Source organism: Budorcas taxicolor, chromosome 22 (assembly GCF_023091745.1).
Source record: "Budorcas taxicolor isolate Tak-1 chromosome 22, Takin1.1, whole genome shotgun sequence".
NCBI classification, from domain to species: domain Eukaryota; kingdom Metazoa; phylum Chordata; class Mammalia; order Artiodactyla; family Bovidae; genus Budorcas; species Budorcas taxicolor.
In genome coordinates this window covers 33,276,714-33,304,459 of record NC_068931.1, presented here as the reverse complement: position 1 = coordinate 33,304,459, position 27,746 = coordinate 33,276,714, and the positions used below count along the sequence as shown (strand labels likewise).

Genomic DNA, 27,746 nt, shown 5'->3' with positions numbered 1-27,746 from the left:
CAGGTGTGCTCAGACCTGAATTCTGGAGCGAATGTGGAACTCTAGGCCCTCAGATGAGCCAGAGTAACGAGAACATCCCAAAGAATAGTGGAAATGAATCTTTCATTTTAACATCTCTGCTGTAGGTAACTGTTCTGTAGGAAAGAGTCAGGATCATTCCAGTGCTGTGGGTGCACACCTGTGTAAGCATAAAGAGCCAGGGCAGGGCTTCAGGTCACACTGAGCCCCGGAACCCCAAGGCTGCCACCTTCCTTCTGCATGACCTTGTGGGAGTCACTTAACCTTCCCAAGTCTCCTTGTACATCTAATGTGGGCACAGTGATGCACTAGCTCTTAGAGGGGCCGTGGGATTCAGAGTAAAGGGTTTAGCACGGTGCCTGGCACATGCTAAGTGCCCAGTAATGTCAGGTGAGAAAATATCTCCCTTGTGGGGAAACATAGGGGAAAGGGGTAGTTGGGGAGTTTGGGATGGCCAGGCACATGCTATATTTAAAATGGGTAACCAACAAGGATCTACTGTAGAGCACAGGGAACTCTGCTCAATGTTATGCGGCAGCCTGGATGAGAGGGGAGTTTAGGGGAGAATGGATACATGCAAATGTATGGCTGAGTTCTTTCTCTGTCCACCTGAAACTATTGCAACATTGTTAATTGGCTATACTCCAATATAAATAAAAATGTAACAATTAAATGATAGTAAATCTTTTTTTTTTTTTAAGAAAATATTTCCTTCAAAAGGTTATTGTGAGGATCAGATGATAGTTGTTGTTCAGCAGCTCAGTTGTGTCTGACTCTGTGACCCCATGGACTGCCCCACACCAGGCTTCCCTATCCTTCACCATCTCCTGGAGTTTGCTCAAACTCATGTCCATTGAGTCGATGATGCCATCCAGCCATCTCATCCTCCGTCAACCCCTTCTCCTCCTGCCTTCAATCTTTCCCAATATCAGGGTCTTTTCCAATGAGTCGGCTCTTCACATCAGGTGGCCAAAATATTGGAGCTTTAGCTTGCACAAAACAGGTGTTCCTTGTCTGTCAGCTACCTTCCTTTCCCCTTTACTTTTTCTGCCACCTTATTCTTCCTTCAACCTATGCTTTACAGAAGAAAGGAATCAGGAGATGTGGACGAGTTTAAAACATGTTGAAACCCAAGAGAGAATGGATCAAAATATTAAATTAATGAGTTAATAAATATTAACATATGGACAAATAGACAAGCCCCAGGAATGGATATGAATTTTCCTCCTCTCCTGAGGCAAGAAGCCAGTTTTATAAGATCATCAAGCTTGTGCTGCAATGCCCATGAGGATTTGTTTCTTCCCTTTAATGAAATTTAATTTTATGCATATTACATGTAGCTCAGCTGTTTATAATGAATTGCATAAAAATGAAGGCAGACATCTTTCCATTTAGAAAGAGTGTGCCGCTTTAGGGATTAGTAATGAAGTCAGCTTTGTGTTTATCTTAGTACATCATTTGCTTAAGAAACACAAATATTTGCCCGGACTTCAGTCATTTCATGTATGTTAGTGTTTTTGTGTGACATCTGCTCCAGATAGATCCGAAAGTCAAATCAAAGGGGAAATGCCAAGGCAGCCGTGTAGGAAGAGCTGCTTTATCAATTGCTTTTTTATAGGGGCTTCCCTGGTTGAGAGTCCACGCTTCCAATGCAGGGGGTAATGGGTTTGATCCCTGGTCAGGGAGCTAACATCCCACATGCTGTGCAGCCCAACCAAAAAAAAAAAAACAGAAATTGCTTTGTTATAGTGATACACTGATATGATGGGGATAGTTACAACTCTGCCATCTCACCCTGAGTCCTTGCTCTGCACTGGGCACCATTGGAGTACGTTACCCAGATTATCTCATTTAAACTCTGGGCTGGGAAGCGGATTACCACTTCCCTGTGGTATAAATGAGGAGACAGAAGCACAGAGAAGACACCCAGAACAGAACTTGAACTCACACAGCCTGCCTCCAGAGCCCAGTGCTCCAGAGCAGCCTCTCTCAGAAGCACCTCCTGAGTGCCCAGGACCAAGTGCCACGGAGGGTTCTGAGCACCTCCTGGACATGAACTTGTTTAATCCTCACGGTGACCTCTTGCCCAGCCTGCACATTTAGGGGGTGGTGGATACAGCATGAGTCTGGACAGTGCTTTCCATTGTTCCAGCTTGGCATTGATTAAATATACCAACCTACACTTTTCCTAATTGACTAGGACCCAAAAGTAGTAATTTATTTCCTTGGCGTTTACAGTGGCTGACTTAAAACTGGACAGGAAAAAAAGATTAAGAAGTTTTCTTGAGTATTTCTGGCACTAATAAATTACTTATTAGTTATTCAAAGGGTTAGTCGCTCAGTCGTGTCTGACTCTTTGCGACCCCATGGACTGTAGCCCACCAGGCTCCTCTGTCCATGGGATTTCCCAGTTAAGAATACTGGAGTGGGTTGCCATTCCCTTCTTCAGGGGACCTTCCCAATCTCCCACATTGCAGACAGATTCTTTACCACCTAAGCCACCAGGGAATTTAATATATATTTATATGATGTTTCTAATATATCAATTTATTAACATGCTTTTAATTCATGATGCATTAGCATGACTCCAGGAGAGGATGGGGGGAGCAGTTTCAGATGTTGTACATTTTCTATATGTCTATACTTTTGGGGGACACCAGCCATTCTTCTGTCAACATTATTGTGTTCATTTTTAATACTGAGAATGCAAATCACACAGGATGGAAATATCTAATAGATTTTCCCGGTATCACAAAATTAGTAGCAGTCTAGAAATCCAATGAGAAGAGAGAACCATAAAGCACGTACTTGTTCATGGATGAGAAGCTGTAGGGAATGAGTGCCGTGTTTCAGCTGCAGTTCCTCATGAAGCCTGCTTTTGGTCCATCCCTTCTTTTTCTTGCATCCCCAAATCAGGTTTAACATTTCTACACCTGCTTTCCGAGGCTGCATGAAGAACCTGAAGAAGACCACTGGCGTTGTCAGATTGAATGATACAGTGGGAGTAACAAAAAAGTGCTCAGAAGACTGGAAGGTAAGTGAAGAGTTCAGAACCTTGCAAAGCAGTGGTCCCCAGCTAACCCATGTTTGGCTTTCGTTAACACACCAACTTTTAACGTATTCTGATATGATGAACTGGCTCATTTATTACACTCTCCCTGTACTTGCAAAACCTCTTCAGGCTTGTATATTAAATTTGTAAGAAGGTAGAAATACCAGCTCTACACACAAAAACATCGAGATGGTTGGCAAATTATCATGCAGAAAAAGCAAACTGTTTTTTCCCATGGGTCAGTTCAAGTGAAGTGACCTAGGTTAAGATACTATTATTTCAGCCATGGCATGATTACAGGGCCAGTAATTTATTCCATGTTTGCATTTCAGCTCGTGAGATCTGCCTCATTCTCCAGGGGAGGACAGTTGAGTTTCACCAATTTGGACTTCCCATCATCCAGCCACTTCCAAGCCTCCTTCGGATTTCAGACCTTTCAACCCAGTGGCATCTTATTAAGTCATCAGACAGGGGTATGAAATATTGTATGAATGCTGAACAAGATTTAAGCCTGACTCAAGGTTCGATGTCAAAAACAATAGAGGGGTTTTGAAGGTAAATCCGTCAGGTGTTTTTGTCTAGCATCACACAATAGATGTTTTTGTGGATTTCAACCATGGAAGTGGTTGCCCACCCTGGGGTAGGGCCTAAAAGAAATCAGGCTTAGAAAGTATATTCTAGTTTACAGAATGGAATTTATGTGTGTTCGTGGGCTCCATTTTCATTCTTTTCAGGTGTATTTTGAGTGAAGGTGAAGTAGAACTGTTGTAAATAATAATGTAGCTTTAAGTTTTTAGAACTAAGAAAAAAAATCAGAATGTACACCCAGTACTCGTTTGTGATTCCACAAAACATAGCTCTTGAGATTCCTTTTTTGGCAGCAGCAGCTTGTTGGACAATATTTGCATCAGAGAATGGAAGAAAGTAATGTCTTTTGCTCTTTGTTCCTGTACAGCAAGAGATTCTCTAACTTAAGAGTATTTAGCCAGTGTGGTCATGTAGGCGTAAAAGTCAGCTAATACTCCTAAATTGGCCGGTGGAACAACTGGGATTTTAAAATAGAAAGAGAAGTAGGACACTGTTTTTCTTGGGTTTGTTAACTGCCAGCACAACAGACAACTAGTATTTGCTGAAAGGAAGGACTAGCCGCCTCTGTGGTTACGTTGTAATAGAGCTCTTCTCCTCTCTTGCTGTCTTTTATCAGCTGTTAGAGATCTTTTTTTTAAATTCATGTTCTATTGATTATTTTTTATTGGAATATAATTGCGGTACAACGTTGTGTTAGTTTCTGCTGCAAAACATTGTGAATCAGCCATGTGTATACGTATATCCCCTCCCTCTCTAGCCTCCCTCCCACCCCCATCTCACCCTTCTGGGTCACTACAGAGCACCAAACTGAGCTCGCTGTGCTATACAGTATAGCTTTGCAATCCTTTTTTAAAAAAAACAAAACAAAAATACCCCTGAAAAAGCACATGCATACATTTAGATTGTGAGCGTGGCTTTTCTATCAGAGAAGGGTATTTTGACCCAGCTCTTTTTTCAAAAAGTATTTATTTATTTATGGCTGGCTGCATCAGGTCTTAGTTGTGGCACGGGGGCAAGGTCTTTGTAGAAGTACGCAGGCTTAGCTGTCCTGTGGCATGTGGGATCTTAATTCCCCAACTGGGGATCAAACCCTCATCCCCTGCATTGCAGGGCAGATTCTTACCACTGGACCACCAGGGAAGTTCCTTGCCCCAACTCTTGACACATTCTCCTGTTTCCTCCACAGGAGTGGGGACACTTAATACACAGTGTACAAAATGGCCCAAAAGAGGCAGAAGACTTGGCTTAGCAAAGATGAGGTCAGTCCTGGACAAGGCAGGAACCCTTCAGATATCCTAGGAACACTGCCTGCAACTTCTTAATGGATTCAACTTCTTAAGAAATACGTGTCAGTTAGCATTCTTTTATCCAGTTTATAATAAATATTGCCAATTGAAAAACATCAGCATAAAGTGAAACTGACAATGGTTACAGCCACACTCTGTAAACATTGTTTTAGGCTCAAAGCTCCCCAAAGAACCACATCTGGTTGAAAACCACAAAAATTGTACCTGGTAGGAAAAACACATCAACAAAATGAAAATGACAACTGCCAAAACTACACCAATCTTTTTGTATTTTTAAAATATTTATTTACAACCACAGATGTCTAAAGAACATTAGCAATTAATAGAAAGAATCAAATTATCATGCCAAAATTTATATCGGCAGAGTTTGACATTGGAAAATTGAACCTCCTGGAAATTAGGACCCCAAAATAAAAAATTCATGACTGAAGGGAAGCTGTCATTGTAATAATCTATGAAGAAAATTGATGAATCAAGTCTTTGTTGTAAAAATGAATTCAGAAGAACATTGATCCTGATGAAAATAACTTCAGTGAGTGAAAGCGAAAATAGAAAAATTTAGAAATGGTGTAACTTTTGTATAATTGATGGAGACATTAAGTTGGTTGATGAATGTAGGTCCATAAAATGCTTTTGACAGATTCACCAATGTTGAAATAATTTGCATAAGATTGTTATATTCATAAACACAGAATCCAAATATTCAACAATAACCTTTAGATTAAAATAGCAAAGTCAAAACATTGGGTTTGAAACATCCTGTTTTGTACATAGTTTTGCTCACACATTCAGTATTGATACATTCATATTACATGCAGGTGGATTGCACTGATGGGTACATTGTTCTCTGATGATTGCAGGCGAGCAGTGTGCAGGTCACCCTGGAAGACGGTCACATTGAACTGAGCACCAGGGACAGCAGCAGCCCGATTTTCACATCTCCACAGACATACATGGATGGTTTACTACATTATGTGTCTGTAATAAGCGACAACTCTGGGTGAGTGGAATGGCTCTTCTGCCAGAGCACTAAGAATTTTATTTTATTTAGTATAATGGAATTTTCTAGTATCTTTTCTGAGACATATTTGTCCTCGATGTTGACACTATTTTACTAGTAAATCTTGACCTTCTTGGTACTGCATCAATTTTCTCATTGATTGAGAATCAACAGTTGGATGGATAAATAAATTGGGGTACATTCAAAATGGGAGAATGAGAATGAAAGATCTAAAGCTGTGCACAGCCACAGGGATGAACCTCGTGTGTAAGGCTGAGCAAAAGAGGTCACACGTGGAATCATTATATACATGATTTCATGTATATAAAATTCAGAAGCAGGCAAAACTAAACTCTTTCATCAGAATTCAGGATGCTGGTTACTTTTGGAGAGGGAGAACTGGAAAGGGAGCCCAGGCAGGGTGCCTGGGGAGCTGGCAGTGTTGGTGTTTTTACATTTCAAAGATGCATTGACCTGGGCACTTACAACCTGTACTTTCTGTATATATACAGGTACACCTGGGAGTATTGTGGGTTCAATTCCAGACCTCTGCAGTAAAGCTAATGACACAATAAAAAAAGTCACACAGCATTTTTGATTCCCAGTGAATATAAAAGTTACACTTGCCCTATACTATATCTATCAAGTGTGCAATAGGTGTCTAAGAAAAAAAAAAACGATGTACGTACCTTACGTAAAAAATACTTTATCACTAAAAGTGCTAACCATCATCTGAGCCTTCAGGGAGTTGTAATTGTTTTGCTGGGAAGCGTTTGAAATCTGAAAACTACCAAAGTGAGACTCCGAGACATGGAGTGAGCAAATGCTATTGGAAAAATGGTGCCAGTAGACGTACAAACTTTCAATTTTTCAAAAACCACAATATCTGTGAAGCATATTTTTAAAATGAAGTCCAATAAAGCGAGCTATGCCTGTAGAGTACTTTAATAAAAATGCCATGTGCAAAAAGAAATATATGGAAAAAACTGCAAATGCTCTTTCAAAATAGTTTAGTGAGTTCTTTCAGGTAAAAAACTTTGGGTCTGAATCAAAGACAGTCAGTTGCCCACCTGGAGAAGATCGTTCTCACCAGCTGTTCTCACTCCTGTTTGTTTTTTTTCAGACTCCGGCTACTCATTGATGACCAGCCTCTGAAGAATAACCAAAGGCTTCGAGGCCTTTCAGATTTCCAGCAGTCCCTGCGTCTGGGCGGGAGTCATTTCGAGGGCTGCATCAGCAATGTGTTCATCCAGAGGTGTGTATGCAGCTGATGAGAGGGGCCTGCCGACACAGGGAACTTGTCACCATGGCTTCACGCTGCTCTCATCTGCAGACTTTCCAAACACCTTCTTTGGCACGATTTGTTGTTGTTCAGTCGCTCAGTCATGTCTGACTCTTTGCAGCCCCACGGACTGCAGCACGCCAGGCTTCCCTGTCCTTCACTATCTCCCAGAGTTTGCTTAAACTCATGTCCATTGAGTTGGTGATGCCATCCAACCATCTCATCCTCTGTTACCCGCTTTTCCTCCTGCCCTCAATCTTTCCCAACATCAGGGTCTTTTCCAGTGAATCGGCTCTTCTAATCAGATAGCCAAAGTATTGGAGCTTCAGCTTCAGCAGTCCTTCCAATGAATGTTTAGGGTTGATTTCCTGTAGGATTGACTGGTTTGATCTCTCTGCTGTCCAAGTGACTCTCAAGAGTCTTCTCCAGCACCACGGTTCGAAAACATCGATTCTTAGGTGTCAGCCTTCTTTATGGTCCAACGCTCACATCTTTGGCACAAGGCACACGTTAAAAGCAAACTAACCGAAAGCTCTGGGGCCCGGCCTCCCTTTGTAGCAGCAGCTTTGGAACATAACCTTGAAAAAGGTTTAATTAAAATTAACTTTCAGATTATGTCCCTGTTTAGATGAGAGCAAAACTCTTCCCCTGAGCAGAAGGAGGCAAAACTCTTCCCCTGAGCAGAGGGAGGGCCCGGCCCTGTTCATGAGCCTTAGGCACCCTGGTAGGCTTATGAGCTGCTGTCAGGGCTTGGTGACAGTCATAAGATACAGTAGATTTACCCATGAGATTTGTCTACAGAAATGCAGTGAGATAAACCCTTTCTCGAAGTCACTTCTGTGGTTTCCTGTTATTCATTGTCATTCTAGGTCATCTGGTATCTGTGTTTGTCCTTTCTGCCTATTTTGTTTTTCATATTTCTTTTTTTTGTATGTTTTTTAAAATTTATTTTTAATTGGAGGATAGTTTTACAATTTTGTGTTAGTTTCTGCTGTATAGTTACGTGAATCAGCTATAAATATACATATAGCTCCTCCCTCTCAAGCCTCCCTCCCAGCCGCCCCCCATCCTGCCTCTCCCGGGTCATCACAGAGCACCAGGCTGTGCTCCCTGCGCTGCACCCTGGCTCCCCATCAGCTATCTGTTTTACACGTGGTAGTGTATATGTGCGGAGAAGGCAATGGCACCCCACTCCAGTGCTCTTGCCTGGAAAATCCTATGGACGGAGGAGCCTGGTGGGCTGCAGTCCATGGGGTCACTAAGAGTCGGACATGACTGAGTGACTTCACTTTCACTTTTCACTTTCATGCATTGGAGAAGGAAATGGCAACCCACTCCAGTGTTCTTGCCTGGAGAATCCCAGGGACGGGGGAGCCTGGTGGGCTGCCGTCCATGGGGTTGCACCGAGTCGGACACAACTGAAGTGACTTAGCAGCACCAGCAGCAGTGTGTATGTGTCCGTGCTACTCCTCCAATTCATCCCACCTTCCCTGTCCCCCACCTTGGGTCCACACATCTATTCTCTACTTCTGCATCTCTATTCCTGCCCTACAAATAGGTTCATCAGTACCGTTTTTCTAGTTTCCGCATATATGCGTTAATAATTTCCAGGTGGCACTAATGGTAAAGTACCCACCTGCCAACGCACGAGACATGAGAGACTCCGGTTCGATCCCTGGGTCTGAAAGATGCCCTGGAAGAGGGCATGGCAACTCACTCCAGTATTCTTCCCTGGAGAATCCCCATGGACAGAGAAACCTGGCGAGCTACAGTCCATAGGGTTGCAAAGAGTCAGACATGGCTCAAGCGACTTAACATGCACGTGTGCACACACACACCCTGTACTAGGTGGAAATAGATGAGTGTTTAGCCTGAAGTCAGGGCAGTAAGAATGTATACATTTGAAACGAATTCTCCCTGCCAGTGTGTCTTCCTGGATGTGTCAGAGTTTGTTTCCGCTGTCCTTCCAGATCATCAGAGAGTCCCGAAGTCCTGGATCTGGCCAGTAAATCTTCCAAGAGAGATGTGTCCCTGGGATTCTGCAGTTTAAATGAACCACCTTTTCTAATGTTGCTTAAAGGGTCCACAAGGTTTTACAAAGCCAAGACTTTCAGTATCCACCAGGTGAGTGTCAGGAACTTGCATTGGGGTTTGCTTCTTTCGGTGATTCTCAGAAGAGAATCTCCCTCACTAGAGATGCTGGGGAGGAGTGTAGATCACCTTCTCCCATGGTAGCCAGTGCCTGCAGGAAGTGGGACTAATGGGTCATCCATAGTTGGATTTCACCAAAATGTCAAAGCAGTTTTCTTTTTAGCTCCTCTTTTGAATCTTGAATGCTTGACAATTTTCACAGCCCTGAAAACAAATAGAGGGGCTTCCCTAGTGGCTGAGTGGTAAAGAATCCACCTGCCAATGCAGGTTCAGTCCCTGTCTCAGGAAGATCCCCTGGAGAAGAAATGGCAACCCACTGCAGTATTCTTGCCTGGACAGAGGAGCCTGGCAGGCTACAGTCCACAGGGTCACAAAGAATTGGACAGGACTTACTGACTGAACTAAGAACAAATAGGACCTTGACTTCAGTTTCTCAGTGTCTGCAGCTGATGAGCCTTTTCCTACCCACAGACACTTCTCTGTCTTGCCTCCTATAACAGGATACACACATGCTCCCAGGCCTTGCCATGACCAGTGTGACTTGACCTTGATGGCACATTAGGGACACCAGGGAGTGTTTAAAATCCCAGTGCATGAGTTGCATCCCACCCAATTAAGTCAGATGCTTTTGAGTTAGGTCCAAGTGACAGGAGTTTATAAAGCTCCTGGGTGATTCTAATGTTTGGAACTAAGAGAGACTGAAAGGAAATGAAATTCCTGGTTTGGAGGAGTGGAAGCGTCATCATAAACTGAACACAGGGTTAGAACTTGAATTCCTAGCTCTGCCTGAGGTCAACAGTGTGACCTCCTCATATCCGAGGTTACAGTTAATATGATTAATGGATGACGCTGAGCACCTCTGATGTGCCAGGTGTTACACTGAGCTTTTTAAGTGGATTTTCTTACTAAACCCTCATGTAACCATGTGGGTGAAGTACTATTATCAGCCACATCTCAGAAAAAAGTACGCAGTAGCCTAGAGAGGTGAGCAGTTTGCACCGGCTCCCACACAGGGAAAGCGGCATTGGGATTTAAACTCAGACAGCCTGACCTCAAAGCCGGGGCCTTCTCGGGAATAATGCACTTCCATTCAACCCACTTTTCACTTCATGTCAACCACATGCTGCTTGTCTGTCAGTAATCCTCCCGCTGCACGATGATTTGGGGGAGTTGAAGAGATAGTACATGAAGAGAAACATTCAATGGTATTTAAGAGGAAATATATTTCATAAATCCCAAAGTGTTGTCATTAACTCTTAGGAAGAGATCCTCTTTAGAACACCCCCATCAGGAATGAAGTCATAAGAGTCGTTTTTTTCTCTGTAAGGCTGAGAGTTACTGAGAAGCTAAATTAGCACAGTCCTGGTGGAGATGAATATGGACTGGGAGCTATTCAGAGGATGGAATATATCAGACCATATAATAATTGAAGGTGGGTGGCAGAGGAGGCAGGAGTTAATATAATTCTGAGGCAACTAGTGCAGGTTACTGGGTGGATGGAGAAGTCAGTTGTGTAGAGAGGATAAGGACAAGCCTTTAGATGGAAGGAGAATGAATGGAGTTGGTGGCATGTTGAGTGACAGGTGCCTCAAGCAGGTGGAAAGCTGGTGGGAGACTGGCAGGTGTCTCTGGGGGCATCAGCAGAAGAGTGGCATGGTGCGATTGATGTGCGAGACCCAGTGAATACACTGGATGTAATGTTCCCTGTTCCGTGCAAGCCCTCAGATTAGACAGAATATGAAATTAATTCTGCCTCCAAAAGCCCAATAACAGAGAGAAGGCCACCAGGCTTTGTGGTTAAATACTGGACTTTGGGGACAGCCTTCCTGGGTTTGCATCCGGTTTTCTCAGTTACTTACGTGAGTGTTCTTGAATAATTAACCTTTCTGTGGGTCTGCTTCCTGCAGCATCAACGAGGATAGTGAGTGAGTACTTAGTCGCTCAGTCGTGTCTGACTCCTTCCAACCCAGGGACTGTAGCCCACCAGGCTCCTCTGCCCATGGGATTCTCCAGTCAAGAGTACTGGAGTGGGTTGCCATTCCCTTCTCCAGGGGATCTTCCTGACCCAGGAATTGGACCCAGGTCTCCTGCACAGCAGGTAAAGAATCTGCCTGGGCAAGCCTTGTAAATGAGGATAGGTAATATCTCATGGTGTTGTGAGGGTCCAGTGAGGTAATAGGCATAAAACATGTGGCACGTGGTAGGCATGCAATGCAATGCTGCTGCTGCTAAGTCGCTTCAGTCGTGTCTGACTCTGTGCGACCCCATAGACGGCAGCCCACCAGGCTCCCCTGTCCCTGGGATTCTCCAGGCAAGAACACTGGAATGGGTTTATTATAATTAAACACACTAATAACTTGAGAGGGACATGAATGGTCTGCAGGCCCTTGTCCTGCTACTGAGATCAGGGGCTGGGGATGTTCTTTTTGGAGGAGGAGATAGCCAGACCGGGTCTGGAGTTTGGGTTGAATTTAGATGAGTGAATGTTGTTGCTCCACAAACAGAAGCCCAAAGCTGGGAGGCAGCAGGATGTGGGGGACTCACAGGTACAGACACTTTGCACGTGTGTCTCTCATCCCTCAGTTCTCACCATACCCCTAAAGAGCAGAATAAAATGCCAACCTTACAGGTCAGGAAATTGAGTCTTAGGTTAAAAAGACTGCCCGAGAGCACCCAGTAAGTAGAGTTGGAGTTAAAACTTAGGGCTGTCGAGCCCCAGAGAATGTGTTCTTCATAGTCATGTTTGCTCTTCATGTGTGCTCTCTACGGGCTTGGGAAGCTTGGTGAACAGGGGTAGTTTGGAGGAGAAAGGAGGCTAGGGGAGGTGAACTCAGAACCACTCACTGGAGCCCAAGGTTTCACTCACTGGAGTGAGGTTTTTTGTTTTTCTTGATAAAAATGGTTGAATGCTACCTCTCTCAAGAACTACTGTGGTTCTTCTCTTGAGAACCACTGTGGGTCTTCTGAAGCTCCAGGAAGAGGAGTGTTAGTTGCTTAGTCGTGTCCGACTCTTTGTGACCCCATGGACTGTAGCCAGCCAGGCTCCTCTGTCCATGGGATTCTCCAGGCAAGAATACTGGGGTGGATAGCCATTTTCTTCTCCAGGGCATCTTCCTAACCCAGGGATCAAACTCAGGTCTTCAGCAATGCAGGCAGATTTTTTACTGTCTGAGCCACCAGGGAAGCAAGCCCCCAGGGAGGGGAGGTGCTCTGGATACCTGGTGGTACCATGTACCACAGACCTGTGTAAGATGGGAGCAACATGCACCCTCCCCAGAATAAATTCATCCCTATTGAATTCAGCTCTTAGAATCAAAAGTCAAAACTGAGCAAGGCACTTAGCTAGACAGGCGTTCTCCACCCTGCCCCCAGATAATTAGCTGTCCTGATTTTTGGTTTCTCTCCCACACAGCCATTGCAGGATGCGCCAGCCATCTCCCCGAGGAGCTCGAAGGCATGGAGAGAGGCTCAGTCTTGCCCACCACTTCCAGGCGTCCAGACCAGCCACAGAGCCCTCCGGTTTGGGGACAGTCCCACCAGCCACTTGTTATTCATGCTTCCCCAGGAGTTGCTGAAACCCAGGTATTATTTCATGTTTTTTCCCCACGCCAACTCAGACTCTGACTCTGTGTAGGATTCTACACTAGGGCAGACTAACTGCCATGATGCCAGCCAGGCACTTGCCACTGAGGAAGGGGCTTGTTGTTTAGTCACTTAATCATGTCCAGCTCTTTGTGATACCATGGACTGTAGCCCGCCAGGCTCCTCTGTCCATGGGATTCCCCAGGCAAGAGTACTGAAGTGGGTTGCCATGCCCTCCTCCAAGGGATCTTCCCGACACAGGGATCGAACCTGTGTCTCCTGCTTGGCAGGAGAATTCTTTACTGCTGAGCCATGTGGGAAGTCCAGTGAAGTGGGAAACAACCATGTTTATGAAAAGAGGTCCTGGCCTGCCCAGCCACTGGAGCACCCTTCCTCCATGTGGCCAGAGGCACACGTGACAGGTGCTGCTCAGACCCTGAAACAATCAGTTCAGCTCTGGTTTAAAACTGACAGTGTGCTAAAAATAAGGCCGATATGTCTTTCCAAAGCTGCTATTTATTTCTGTGATACATCACCTTTCTTCTCCTGCATTCTACAGTCAGAAAAATCATTCTTTCAGGAAGACTTGGTGCCAGATAACATCATCTTTAGAGAATACATTGGGACGTTTTGTGCTAACAAGTTGCATCTCTTTGCGGGAGGAGGGAATGAGCAGAGATATTAATTGTGTCAGGATAAAAAGAAAGGCGAGGCTTGTCATTTTCATATGATTTGAAGGAGACAAAAATAAAACGGTGCCCAGAATTCTTTGGTGACTTATCTACGAGGCAGAATTGCCCGAAAGTCAAAAAGACCTGGCTTTCTGATCTTGGCCTTCCATCCACTCGCTCGGCCACTGGCTCACTGTGTGACCTCAGGCCACAAGCCAGTTCAGGTCCTGGGGGTGCAGATGTCAAGATGAGATTAGATGCGCAAGAGAATGGCTGTTCCCCTGGAAGATAAAAGGGGGAGCAGGAGCTGGTGGGGAGAGCCTTCAGCTAAGACGTGGCGGGGGTACTGTGAAAGGAGAGGGGAAGGCAGACAGAGGTGGGAAGAGCCCCAGACAGCAGGGAAGCTCCGAGGAAGTCAGCCTGGCGGGTGGGCATCGCAAGCAAAGATCATCACCAGTGCTGGCAGAATGGCTTGGCTCTTTTCTTCTGAGCTTGATGTGTGGCTGGGAGTCACAGGGTGCCACTACGGTTCTGAGAGAGGGGGCAGCTGGGTGTTGCCAGACCACTGTGCCCCAGAACAGAGCTCTGAGGGGCAACTCCAAGGCCGCTATATGCTGCTGTTCAACTTGTCTATGCCACGTTTAAACGTGGCACAATTACCCCTGCCTCACATGTTTCCACAAATTGCTCCATCTCTTCGAACCTCAGTTTTCTCATCAGTTAAATAGGGTTGGTAGTGTCGTGCCTGGAGGGAAGAGAGATCATAGGTTGGAATGAGCTGGCCCTCGGAGGAGGCGGGCTCAGTAAGCAAGTGTGTGATTCGCAGGCAGGTGTGAAAGCTGGAAGGGGAGGGGCCAAGCTCTGGCGGTGATCCTAGGCTCCGGCTGCAGACTGCAGTAGACTCGTGGACATTATGGAGATCCCTGATCTGGCAAAGCTGTCAGTGGGAGACAGGCAGACGGCAGAGGTGGTGACCTTATCAGCTGTTCGCCCCTCCTGGGCCGACCCGCTCCCCAGCGCTGCTCTTTAAGTCACGCTGACCAGGATGGCAGCAGTCTCCCTGGGATGCTTCGTGCACTGCCCTTTCCTCGCCCTGCAGCCTCCCTCCCTCCGCCCCAGCTCTGAGGCTGTTCCTCGAGCTTTGCCTTCCCCCCTCCCTCCATGGCCCCTTCTCTCCTGCCTCTTTTCTCAGCACATTCACTGTGGCGACCTATCTGGCTTCCTCTGATGCTTCAACCCAGGCATCTTCCCATCCAACACTGAAGTATATACAATAAATGGAAAAAGTAATATTCTTAAAGGGAAAGTGGGAAAAAGTAATCCTTAGTACATATAATTTAAAAATGTTTTCAGTCCCCAATACTGTAGCAATCAGAGTGTATTTTCAGGATCTTGCAAGATTTGGACTATTCTGTCATTCTCATCCTGATTTCTATTCTAACAAGTTTGGTCTCTGCTTTAAAACCCTGTACCACCATTTTAGGGACTTCACTGATAGCTCAGTTGGTAAAGAATCCGCCTGCAATGCAAGAGACACTTGTTCAATTCCTGGGTCTGGAAGATCCCTGGAAAAGGGGTAGGCTACCCACTCCAGTATTCTTGGGCTTCCCTGGTGGCTCAGCTGGTAAAGAATCCACCTGCATTGCAGGAGACATGGGTTTGATACCTGGGTTGGGAGGATCCCCTAGAGGAGGGAAAGGCTACCTACTCCAGTATTCTGGCCTGGAGAATTCCATGGACTGTATAGGGATAGGAGTGGCAAAGAGTCAGACACGACTGAGCGACTTCCCCTTTCATCACCATTTTAACCTCTGGGTGAATGTAAAAAAAAAAAATTCTTCTCTTCTCTCTGCCTTACCTTCCAATCCTCAGCAATAAAGACTCATAGCTGCAGTACAATATGCCAGGATTTGAAGGTATTGATGTCTTTTGGGGGTGTTAGTCAGTTAGTCTTTTCTGAAAGAAAATTGCTTTAAGAAATAATGCTGGAAAGCAAATGTCAAGTCCAATAACAAAGCCCACATATGTAAAGTACTTTAATTTTGTAGCAAGTTCTAATATCCTCCTCAAATTGGCTAACCCTCGTTCTCCAAACCTCCGCACAAACACACAGCTTCACCAAGAGACATACTGAGCAGTGTCACCATCTGGTCAGTTTAATCTCACAAATATAGATTTCTTTTTCATTCTGAGGAACTCTACCCTCAAGGAAACTTGCAAATCTGAAGAATGAAAGTGCATCTCCAGGTTTGCTCAGCCTCACAGTATTAAGAAACAGAGAGATGTAACAATGTCAGTATTTCTTCTGCTTCCTGATTCTGCCTTCAAATTTTCCATTTAATTCAATTCAGTAACTGTTTCTTAGGGCTTCCCAGGTGGCGGTGGAGGTAAAGAAGCCGCCTGCCAATGCAGGAGACAGATGCGGGTTCCATCCCTGAGTCGGGAAAATCCCCTGGAGGAGGGCATAGCAACCTGCTCCAGTATTCTTGCCTGGAAAATCCCATGGACAGAGGAACCTGGCCGGCTACAGTCCACTGGGCATGACTTAGCGAATAAACCACAGCCAGGGCATCTACACACCACAGACCTGTCAAAGAATGAAACATCCATTGCTTCATTCTCAGAGCTCATCATGGTGCATTGTACATACGACCCACTCATTAAATATTTGTTGAATGAATAAGTAAATGGAAGAATGGATATGAGTTTGCATAGAAAGTAAAGCTTGCTTAGCCACACGTGCCTATGTGCAACCATCCTGCAAAGGAATATTAACTTTAACTCTCTGCTTTTACTGCATGAGGCTTGCTTAATTCCTGTTCCATCAAAGGTGAGATATTAAGGTCTGAGAAACATAAGGGTGGGCAAGAGAAGGTGGATCTGGACTTCTGTGCTTCTGTGTTAAATATGTCTTACAGAAAAAAAATGCCTACCCGATGCTTAACTCAACTCCTTGTTATTCAAGTTTTTCTCTGACTTTTCCTCGCAACTTTCTTTTCCCTGTGTGTATATGAAATAGAAAGCATATTCACTGGGTTTAAAAATCGAGGCTGCTCAGTGAAATAAGCCAGTTGCAAAAAGACAAATATTGTATGATTGTATTTCTATGAAACACCTAGAACAGTCAGATTCTTAGAGACAGAAAGCAGAATGGTGGTTGCTAGGCACTGCGGGAAGGAGGGAATACAGAGCTGTTGTTTAATGTGTAGGGAGTTTCAGTTTTAAACAAAAGAGTTCTGGAGATTTGCTGCACAGCAGTGAAGGTACTTAACACTTCTGAGCTGTATTCTTAAAAATGGTTAAGATGCTAAGCTTTATGTTGTTGCATTTTACCATAGTTTTTTAAGTAGGTCATCTTCTTCCTTGCCATTCACTGGGACTTACATCACTAGCTGAGGTTGTCATAAAACTTCCTCTTATTCCCCAACACAATAAGGAAATTATACAACAAAACTTTTAACCGCTGAAAAACAAGCTTTTAAAAACTCCCAAAGGAATAGGTTGTTTAATCAATTACATGTCTTAGTTTATTCACTTAAATTATGGAGTAGTGGGGGGTTGCTCCTTACCCTCTCTCCCGGCTTTAGAGATTTGAAGAAACACGACAAACCTCTTGTTTTCCTTCTTCTCCTTTTGCTGTCTTCCCCCTGCAGGTCACAGTTTGCCGTGGATGTGCTGACGACAGCGTCCAGAGGGCTGGTGTTTTATACGGGGACTAGGAGCTCCTTTATGGCTCTTTATCTTTCAAAAGGACGGCTGGTCTTTGCCCTGGGGGCAGAAGGGAAAAAACTGAAACTCAAAAGCAGAGAGAAGTGCAGTGACGGGAAGTGGCACACGGTGAGCTCTGGGGCTGCCTTAGAACCTCCCCCGGGGCCAAGTTCACTGCCAGTAGCTGAAGACGGAAGTCTCAGTGTTCTTCCAGGCAGGGGGGCACGAGCACTGGGAGGTCAGAGGCACCAAGCACCCCAGCATCTCAGCCCAGAGACTCCTGCACGTGCCATGCATGGACGTCATCCTAGATGCCAAGACGGGCTTTCCTCTCTGCTTCTTCAGATCCTCCCCCCCTCACAGCTCCGTGGACTGCTCCTTTCTTGTTCCTGTCCTTGCACCCTGGACCATTTTTCTCCTTCAGGACAATTTCCAGGCCTCCAGACCCTTCTCTGAGTCTGGAATGCTTTCTCTAGAGCACAGGTATACGGGCCCACATCCTCAGCATCTCATCTCTTGCCTAAAGGCATCCTGGGGTTAAAGAAATGCAGTTTAAGGCAAGTGTGTGCATGCATGCTAAATCGCTTCTGTCATGTCCGGCTCTTTGTGACTCTATGGACTGTAGCCCGCCAGGCTCCTCTAGCCATGGAATTCTCCATGGCAAGAATACTGAAGTAGGTTGCCATTTCCTTCTCCTGGGGATCTTCCAAGTCAGGGATCGAACCCAGGTCTCTTGCATTACAAGCAGATTCTTTACCATCTGAGCCACCAGGGATGCAGGGTGAGGCAGGCCCAGGTCATTTAAGCACTGGATTAGGTGAGGATTTGGGATTTTATTCTGAGTCTCTGAAGCTTTTAGAGAGTCTAAAACTTTAAGGAAAAAAAAGCATTACACGATCAGCTTTATCTTTTCAAAACCCTCTTTAGCTGAAGCATTTAAAAAGGAGCAAAAGTAGAAGACCAGATGGATGCCATTGCCTTTGGTTCAAGAGACCAAGGCGGAGGGGGAGAGAGTGGATGCGTCTGAAGGCAGAGCCCAGAGGGCCTCTTGACTCCTCTGGAAAGAGAGGAGTCAAGATGGAGTCCTGTGATTTTGGACCAGCATTGGGGTCAGTAGTGGAGATGAGATGGAGAAGATGTGGGGAAGGTGGGTGTGGCTGGGTAAGAATGGTTCTGTTGTGAATATCCTTCTATTGAATTGCCTGTAAGACGTCCACGCCCAGGTGTTAGTAGATGCTGGAGGCCAGCAGTCCCAGCTGGGCATCTACACTGGGGAGCCGTTAGTGAATAGTCTGGTAGCCATGAGGTGGCAGAGTCCACACCAGAGTCCAGGGATCCTGACTTTTAGCAAAGAGTTGAAAACACTTGGTCCTCTTGTTAGACAAGAAGTAGCTCTTGGTCTCTTCTCCAGGGCCCCCATTCAGAGGAGTGTGTGGCTTTCCCCGTCTTAGCTCTGCACAAACTCTTCCTTCCCCTGCGTTGCATGGATGTGTGTTTATTTATGATCCTTTGACTCCAGTTATTTGTCTTTTGTCTAAGTTTCCAGGCCAGCTATTTATTTTTGTTCACTTATGAGAATCTTTTTTTAGTTCATGTTTTAAGCTCACTCTGGTTAATATCTAACATAATCTCACAAAATAAGGATGATGAAAAACACTAGGGAAAAAATCTCTGATTTTTTTCAAAGCTACTTGAAGGGATAGAAACTTTTTTTTTTTTAATTCCTGTGACCACTAATAAACTGCAATGCCAGCTGTTGAAGGTAAGAATACAGTTAACTTATTTTCTTTATCCTTAAGGTGACATTTGGGCAAGATGGAGGCAAGGGGCGCATGGTTGTGGATGGTCTGAGGACTCGGGAGGGACGTCTGCCCGGAAATTCCACCATCAGCCTCAGAGCACCAGTTTACTTGGGATCGGCTCCATCAGGGAAGCCAAAGGTAAATAGGGATGCTTCGGAGCCATAGATGAGAACAAGTCACCTTCTAAGTTTTATAAGATATTCAAGAGTATCAAAGTACTTTATTTTAAAAACCGAATCTGTGTTTTAATGTTATTCAACATGTTATAAGATAAAATTATCCCAAGAACCAATCTTGGGGAAAATTTGGGCTGAAGGGGAAGTCACCAGTCTGTCCCCAGAAGGAGGGGCACGTGCCTGGATTTGTCAGGTTCAAAGGCTCTGATGGGGCTGTGGCCGCAGGGCTGAGCTCTGTGGGTGCCCCTTCCCTCGTCTCCTCCACGAGGCCAGAGTGCTCACTGCCCTGGTTATTTGGGGTGGCCAAACCCACCCATCACTCTTCTCCCAGATTTGCCCTTTTTGCTCACGAAGTGAACATGGGCCTGTTAACAGTTCTGACCCAGGGACTGTCTTCTGGCAAATGCGCTATCAGACGCCCAGCCCCTCCTGCCCCCTCCCTCTCCATGGGCGCCCATTCTGGTGTGAGGGAAGGGATCAGACTCCATTCTGGGCTGGAAATGGATGTAATTAAAGCAGGGCAATTCTGCCAGAGTGGGTTCTAGACGGTCAGGCTGACCTGTCCTTGCCTGTGATGACTCCACAGGGCTCATCCTGGCCCACTTGAATTTTGCACTGGGGTTTGGGCCAAAGCCCCAGCCAGTCAAAGTACTGTTTTACTCTTTGTATATAGTAACTGCTATTTATGTATCACAAGTAATATGTAACATAATTTATGTATTATCTACAATGTTATAATGTAACATATAATCTCTACATGTATACTGTATAATCTATACATATATAATGTAACACATGTATAATGGATAACATGTTAATTGCTAAGGAGGTTATTCACTGCTTGTTTTTCTACAGCCTCTGTACCTGTTTCTCAGAGAAATCACAGGACAGGGTAGCAATTCAGGGGCACAATTTGGATGATCTTTTGACTTGAATAAATCACACTCAAGATCCTAAAATCTGAGACAACCAATCGCACCCCACTTACAACATCCTTTACATGCAAGGTCCCGTTTGCAGCCTTCCTTCACCCCGAGGATGGAAACCACTGGATTGCCCTCCTCCACATCCTTTCAAAGGGCTGGCAACATCCAGTCCCCCAGTGGCTACCTCAAGACACACAGCGTCTTTGAGGATTCTGAGTTAGGTTATGGCCTGTCCTGGAGGCTCTGAGCATCATGTCAGATACAGGCTCATCATTGTTCATGACGGCAAATCTGAAGAAATTAGAAATTTCACAGGAGGCCCAATCAGTACTCTGCTGTTGATGCTGACACCACAAGCCTCTAGAATGCCATGGGATTCCCTTAAAATGATCGTGTCTTGCATCTGTCGTGTAGGATGTCAGAGTCCTAAAGGCATTTACTCCACAAGAGTGCTGAGGGATTTTATTCAGCGATTTAAGAACTTCTTGGAAAATTTCATGGAAGTTATAGCTCTTCTCCCTGGGAAAATGCACTGGACTTCTGATATATAATTTAAGGGATCAGAGAACCCCAGAAGCTCATCCCCAGGCCCCAAGTGAGGAGCCCTTGTTCCAGGCCCGCTTTGGGCAGCCGTGAGGCTCCACACAGGCCTTTTGATCCCATCCTCTGTGTCTGATCTTAACCCCTCCAGCATTTGTGATTCATTGACAGTGCACTGGGCCCAACAATGTAGGAGCATTTTTACACTTTATTATTTTGGGAATGTTTTGGCCTCTTTTTTCAGTCAGCTGCCCTGCCTTAAGCTATCACACAGGCTTATGAAACTCTAAAGTATTTTGTACCTGCAAAGAGATATGGAGATCTGTGAACTTGCAAGGTGGAAATTCCCCTTTGTTTCAGCTCTGATGGTGGCTTGGGGTCAAGTCACCCCTTCTATTCTTTTTTCTTAAGCTTTTTATTTTATATTGGTATATAGCCAATTAATAATGTTGTGATAGTTTCAGGTGAACAGGATAGGGACTCAGCCATAAATATACGTGTAGCCATACCCCCCTAAATTGCCCTCCTATCCAGGCTGCCATAAGACATTAGGCATAGTTCCATGTGCTATACAGTAGGTCCTTGTTGGTTATCCATTTTAAATATAGCAGTGTGTACATGTTCATCCCAAAGTCCCTATCTATCCCTTCCTCCCAGCAACCATAAGTTTGTTCTCTTAAATCTGTGAGTCTCTTTCTATTTTGTGAGTAAGTTCATTTATATCATTTCTCTTTAGATTCCACATATAAGGGATGTCATACGGTTTTTCTCCTCTTCTGTCTGACTTACTTCACACAATCTCTAGGTCCATCCACGGTGCTGCAAATACACCCCCTCTAGTCTTGATTCCACACCAGGTAGCCATCTCCACTGTCCCTGCTCTCTGCACCCACACCCCTTGGTTTAGCAACACCTTCAAACTTTGACCACCCACAAGACACCTGGTATCCATGTTTTCTGGCACCGTGGAGGGAGCCAGAATGGACCAGTCAGCCCCACCTGACTCTTGGAAGCAGGATGGATGGATCCCCCTCCTTCCTGCTTTTTTGAACAACCGCCCTCACCCTTGACCTTGGCTGCCTGTGCATTTCTGGGAGCTGTGGGTCATGCAGTTTGCTTTCTCTTCTGCTTGGTTGCAGAGCCTCCCCCAGAACAGCTTTGTGGGCTGCCTGAGGAACTTTCAGTTGGATCTGAAACCCCTGGAAACCCCTTCTGCAAGTTTTGGGGTGTCTCCCTGCTTGGGTGGCTCTTTGGAGAAAGGCATTTATTTCTCCCAAGAAGGAGGTCATATCATCCTAGGTAAGGAGCAGTTTGGAAGCATTTCAATCTTCATAGCCTTGATTCTGAAGAACTTTTATCCTTTTTCTTGAATTATGATGTGTTACGTGTTTCTTTAATTTTCTTTTGAAAGCTAACTCTGTGTCGCTGGGGCCAGAATTTAAGCTTGTTTTCAGCATTCGTCCGAGAAGCCTCACTGGAATTCTCATTCACATTGGAAGTCAACCGGGGGAGCACTTATGCGTTTATATGGAAGCAGGAAAGGTGCGTAGTCCTCTGATGACATGGGAGGGGATGTGAATCTGTATTAGAACCACATTCTGTTCCTGGAGACCAAGGTAGGTGAAGTTATGGTAGAGTGGAATCCGATCTCGTATTTAAGAGACATCACTTCAGGGCTACTCTTTTGGTTTAGCAAGCAATTTGGTTGTCTTGTTTTCACTTCTTCATCTTTAAAGCTGGGCAGATGCAACCAGGCTGGGCTGAATTTCAGCTCCACCACTTAGTTAAATGGCCCTAGGGAACTTACTTAACCTCTTTCAGACTCACTTTCTTTATCTTTAAAAAGAGAATAGGACTTCCCTGGCAGTCCAGTGGTAAAGACTCAGAGCTTCTGATGCAGGGGGTACAGTTTCAGTCCCCGGTCAAGGAACTGAGATCCCACATACGGTGTGGCGTGGCCAAAAAAGGGAAAAACTGAATTAAAACATGGAGAATAATGCTTATATCTGAGGGCTTTCGCCCAACAGAAGAGAAGCTGCTGTATACTCAAAGCAGTTTCATTTTTCTCACCTCTGCTTCACCTTGTCACGTCTCTCCTTTTATTCATAAGGGCAGGACCAGAATTTATGGGATGGATTTTCTCACCAACTATCTACACTGCGTTACACCCAGGCCCATGGCCCTGTGTCCTCTGGGTCAGTTTCCCCTGACCCTGTCTACAAGGCGCACTGGCCTTTCTGGTCCCTGCAGTCAGGCTGATCACCGGCTTTGCATCCAGCCTTCCTTCAGCTTTTCCTGGATTCCTTCTTCAGTGCATGCTGCTGCTCCATCCTTCCCGTCACTCACAGGCCTACTCCATATCTTATTTTTACCCCCCACGTTTACCTCTTACCTTTTAAAAAATATTTATTTATTATTTGACTGCACTGAGTCTTAGTTGTAGCATGAGAACTCTCAGTTGTGGCATGTGGGATCAGACCCAGGGCCCCGTGCATTGGGAGCATGAAATCTTAGTCACTGGACCACCAGGGAAGTCCATCTCTTACCTTTTCAGAAAAATCTCTGTAAAACCAAATTCTTCCAGGAAGCTTCTCTCAATTAAGACCTTAAGGCAAAGATTGATAATAACACCATTTTCTTGTACCTCTAGCCTTCCAGTTTATTAAACATGAGGGAAAACTCTCAGGATAAAATATAGTAGCCCAAACTCTTGGATGCTTTTTTTATTAAGCTGCAGCGTGAAGTGCGAGCAGGCCTCTCGTGGGCCAGAGGAGCAAGCAGCCGTGCTTAACGGTGGCGCAGACAAGCCTCACTTTTCATGGGAGGGGTTGGGAAACGCCTCCAGTGAGAGCTTCTGGATAGGAAAAAATCCGACCCCCCAAAACAAAATCCAGACCCAGTAACCTTCCTAACTAACAGCTATGACACTATTTAGCTCGAAAATTGCCCAAGAAGAGGCTGCACTGTCTGAGGACCTGCAAATTAAATGTAAATTATTTATCCACATGCTTATTTCAGTCCTCTCATTTCCTTGACCTTGATTCAGCCCATGGAGGATCCTGGCCCAGAGTGGGAATGTGAAATTCTGCACTATAGCACGTTGAATGCCTGACCCTGGCATGTGCCCAGAGCAGACTCGGTCGGTTAGCCTGCTGAATTCCTTGGATGAGAACCCTCCTGAAGGCCCATGTTCATGGAATTATATAATTGGCTGGCCTTTTCAGCAACATGTAGGCCTCAGCCAGCATTTTTGCCTTCCAAATTTCGCATGTCCTCCTGAACAATCCAACTATCGCATACTAATAACTCAGGCAGGTCTTGGAGGCTAATCAGTAACTTTTGAGTCGATCTGATGGGATCAAGGTTGAAGGTCAGAGGAAAGGCTCCTTGCCTTTGGCATCAGGTTCAGCCCAGGCCCTGGGTTTGCAGCTCACATGCCTGAAAGGGATGCTGCAGAGAGATGCTTATGAAGCCTTGGCCCCCACGTGACCACCTGGTATGGGTGGGGGCACCCATATTTCAAGGGCTCCTGGGAGGTCAGGGTGCAAGGGCTGGGAAGGGACATGGCAGGACATGGGCTCCACCTGCCTTTCTGAAGGAAATAGGAAAATGCATGTGTGTTCCAGGTCACGGCCTCTGTGGGCAGTGAGGCAGGTGGGGTCTTGACATCGGTGACACCCAAGCAGGCTCTGTGTGATGGACAGTGGCACTCGGTGGCAGGTATGATGTTCGGAAGCCTGTTGTTCACAGGCTGAAACAGTCTCCTTTCCCATTCGGGCTTGAATGTCCCAGCGTGGTCTTGGTTCATCCGTCCATTAGCATTTGACCAGGATCAGGCCACCAGGCTAACATTCTGGGAACCTGTCCCTTCTCACTCAGCCCCAGTCATATTTACATAATTCTTGGTTCCAGTTCTCCATAACACTTTGAGAGTTTTGTTTGTTTGTTTGTTTTTAAGCCTAGCAAACTGATAAGCTGTGCTTGTTTTCAAGGTAGGATAACATTGTGACTTAGATTTTGGCTCTAAAGTCAGAAGTAACCAAGTTCAGATCTCAGTTTCAGCCCTTACCTATGAGACCTTGGGCAAGCTACTTAATTTCTCTTTATCTTCAGTTTTGTCATCAACACAATGGAGATAAAAATAGTGATACACCTACCAGGGTTGTGTAAATTAATGGTATAACACATAGAAAGTGCTTGCTGCTAAGTCGCATCAGTTGTGTCTGACTCTGTGCAACCCCATAGATGGCAGCCCACCAGGCTCTGCCATCCCTGGGATTCTCCAGGCAAGAACACTGGAGTGGGTTGCCATTGCCTTTTCCGATAAAGTGCTTAGCAGTGTCCAATATATACTAAGTGCTCAGTAAATGTTTGCTCTTACTATTGCTAAAGTTCATTGTTGGGTTGTTTTTTCAACAACCATTTAATATTAATGCCGAAGATTTAGACAAACCACTTGACAGAGAACAGGCACAGCCTCTCAAATTGAATCTGGTGTTTTATGAATAACTTACACGTATGAGTTTGGTGATATACTAAACTGTATTGGCTAGAATACCAGGGGCTTCCCCGGTGGCTCAGATGGTAAAGAATCTGCCTGCAGTGCAGGAGAGCTGGGTTTGATCTCTGCGTTGGGAAGATCCCCTGGAGAAAGGAATGGCAAGCTACTTCAGTGTTCTTGCCTGCAGAATCCCATGGACAGAGGAGCCTGGTGGGTTGCAAAGAGTGGGACACAACTGGGCGACTAACACTTTCTTGGCTAAAAGCTAACTCCATCACAATTGGTTAAGGTTTTTAACGTGGGAGGAGTTTTATTTAGAGGGTCAAGAGCCACAGTCTTTGAAGTCAGTTTTCAGAAGTCAGTCCATGCCTTCTGGGAAGGACCCATCATGGGAACCAAGCCTCTGGAGCACAGGAAGTGAAGTGAAGTGAAAGTCGCTCAGTCGTGGCCGACTCTCTGTGACCCCGTGGTCTATACAGAATCATGGAATTCTCCAGGCCAGAATACTGGAGTGGGTAGCCTTTCCCTTCTCCAGGGCATCTTCCCAACCCAGGGATTGAACCCAGGTCTCCCGCATTGCAGGCGGATTCTTTCCCAGCTGAGCCACAAGGGAACAGGAAACTGGGGCTTAAATCCCAGCTCATTCAGTGTATAACTTGTCAAGCTCCTCAGTGGCTGAGGGGGATAGTCTTTTATCTGGGAAACGAGTGAGAATACCTTCCTCACGGATTCATTTTAAGGAATAAGTTCTGTCATATATGTGGAAACACCTACACAGCACCTGGTGGTGAGAAATTAGTTGAATTTATGTTAAGGTCAATGGAATTCCCTCGAGCAGCGCTCCCTCAGGTCCGACAGGAGTGAGTTAGAAAGAAGCCAGCGCTGGCGTGCAGGTGTAGACACTGCACAGTGGGCAGGGCTCTCCTCGGGTGATAGATCTAACCACCTCCTTTCCCTCCAGTCACCATAAAACAGCACATCCTGCACCTGAAACTGGACGCAGACGACAGCTACACGGCCGGACGACACCCCTTCCCGCCAGCCCGCCCGCTGGAGCGTCTATACATTGGAGGCGTGCCAGGTAACTCCTGTGCGGACTTCTCCTACACCGCGTACCTCGTCAACTCTTAACATGTCCATCTTAACCCAACAAATGCGACCCCCCCGCCCCGCCCATGGCTCATCAGCAGGGCACCCGTCGGCTGGACTGTGTAGACAGTGAAGCCCTTTCTCCAGCTTTTGGGGAAACCGATTGCCAGCAACAGACCATTTCCCAGCAGCCCAGGCCCCATGGCTGTGGCTCCCTAATGTCCCAAGCTGACGATTTATTTATCAACCTCTCTTAAGAGGCCACATGAACCTAGGAGCCTGGTATCATAAAGAAGCAGACAAGGACCTCAGAAACTGGTCTCTCCCCCTCCAGGCACTTAGTTATGGTGAGTTATTAAGTCTCCTGGAGCCAGAATGGGGGAATCAGGCAGGTTGAGATGGAGTCAAGTTCAAGACTGGAAGTTTGCCTGGAAAGAGCCTCGTCAGTCTTCATTGTTTTATGTCCCTCCAGATGGTCCGGTTGTTAATTTTATAGCCTTCCACGACCCATGAAAGAGCACTGGAGCTCAGAGTCGCTGACTGTTGATTTGGCTGTGGAATCTCCTTTGAAGGATGTGAAGAGTAGCCTTGTGGTTGATTTCTCACAACATGTTGTGTTCTGGGTACCCACTTAAGGCAGGAGATGACGGGGTGGCCTGAGCCCTGGGGTACCTTTTGCTTTAAGAAGATTGTCTCTCACCCCACTAAGAAAGCATTCACGCCACTAAATATGAATGACCCATCAAATGCACCTCCTTTTGCTTTCAGGGAATCTGAAAACCCCGAAGCTTCCTGTGTGGACATCCTTTTTTGGCTGCCTGAAGAATATTCAAGTCAACCACATTCCTGTCCCTGTCACTGGAGCCGCAGAAGTTCAGGGGACTGTCAGCCTGAACGGCTGTCCTGACCACTGACTCAGACCCCCTCACACAGCAAGGAAGTTCATCTCCAGAAGCACTAATGACCCAACACCCTTCCCTCTCCCCTCTCAAGGTCGTTCTTAACTTCAGACACCATCCAAATGCCTTTAATAGTAGATCTCACTTTTAATTCCAACCACGTGTACCCATCATTTTGGCATTCAGTGCTGCGTATATATTTTAAATCAAAATCCCATTTCTTAAAGAGGATCAACAAATTGTTACATGCTCCTGGTAATACCATTTTCCACTGAAAGTTCAGTGTCTTTTAAAGAACACTATTTTCCACTTGTTAAAAAAAATAAATATCTTTCAAAGCACTTTAAAACTACAAAAATTTTTACATGCGTCAAGATGTTATGATTTCGGGGGTTGAATAAACGCAGTGTGCTCTTTAAATTATGATGTTTTATTAACATAAAACCATGGGCTT

The 27,746-nt window shown here is 45.5% G+C and overlaps 1 protein-coding gene across 1 annotated transcript in view; it reads left to right on the top strand.

Annotated features, from left to right (window-relative positions):
* The window catches only part of LAMA3 (laminin subunit alpha 3), a 253,009-nt gene extending 225,479 nt beyond the window's left edge, over positions 1 to 27,530 (top strand). Inside the window, exons 63-75 of the mRNA XM_052660252.1 lie at positions 2,935 to 3,052; positions 3,403 to 3,543; positions 5,826 to 5,965; positions 7,089 to 7,220; positions 9,218 to 9,371; positions 12,811 to 12,980; positions 17,305 to 17,488; positions 19,159 to 19,299; positions 21,943 to 22,102; positions 22,215 to 22,345; positions 24,430 to 24,523; positions 26,266 to 26,385; positions 27,162 to 27,530. Coding sequence (XP_052516212.1) covers positions 2,935 to 3,052; positions 3,403 to 3,543; positions 5,826 to 5,965; positions 7,089 to 7,220; positions 9,218 to 9,371; positions 12,811 to 12,980; positions 17,305 to 17,488; positions 19,159 to 19,299; positions 21,943 to 22,102; positions 22,215 to 22,345; positions 24,430 to 24,523; positions 26,266 to 26,385; positions 27,162 to 27,307 — 1,831 coding nt within the window. The 3' untranslated portion in view covers positions 27,308 to 27,530. The remainder of the gene's footprint in view (positions 1 to 2,934; positions 3,053 to 3,402; positions 3,544 to 5,825; positions 5,966 to 7,088; positions 7,221 to 9,217; positions 9,372 to 12,810; positions 12,981 to 17,304; positions 17,489 to 19,158; positions 19,300 to 21,942; positions 22,103 to 22,214; positions 22,346 to 24,429; positions 24,524 to 26,265; positions 26,386 to 27,161) is intronic.
* Positions 27,531 to 27,746: the final 216 nt, after the last annotated feature.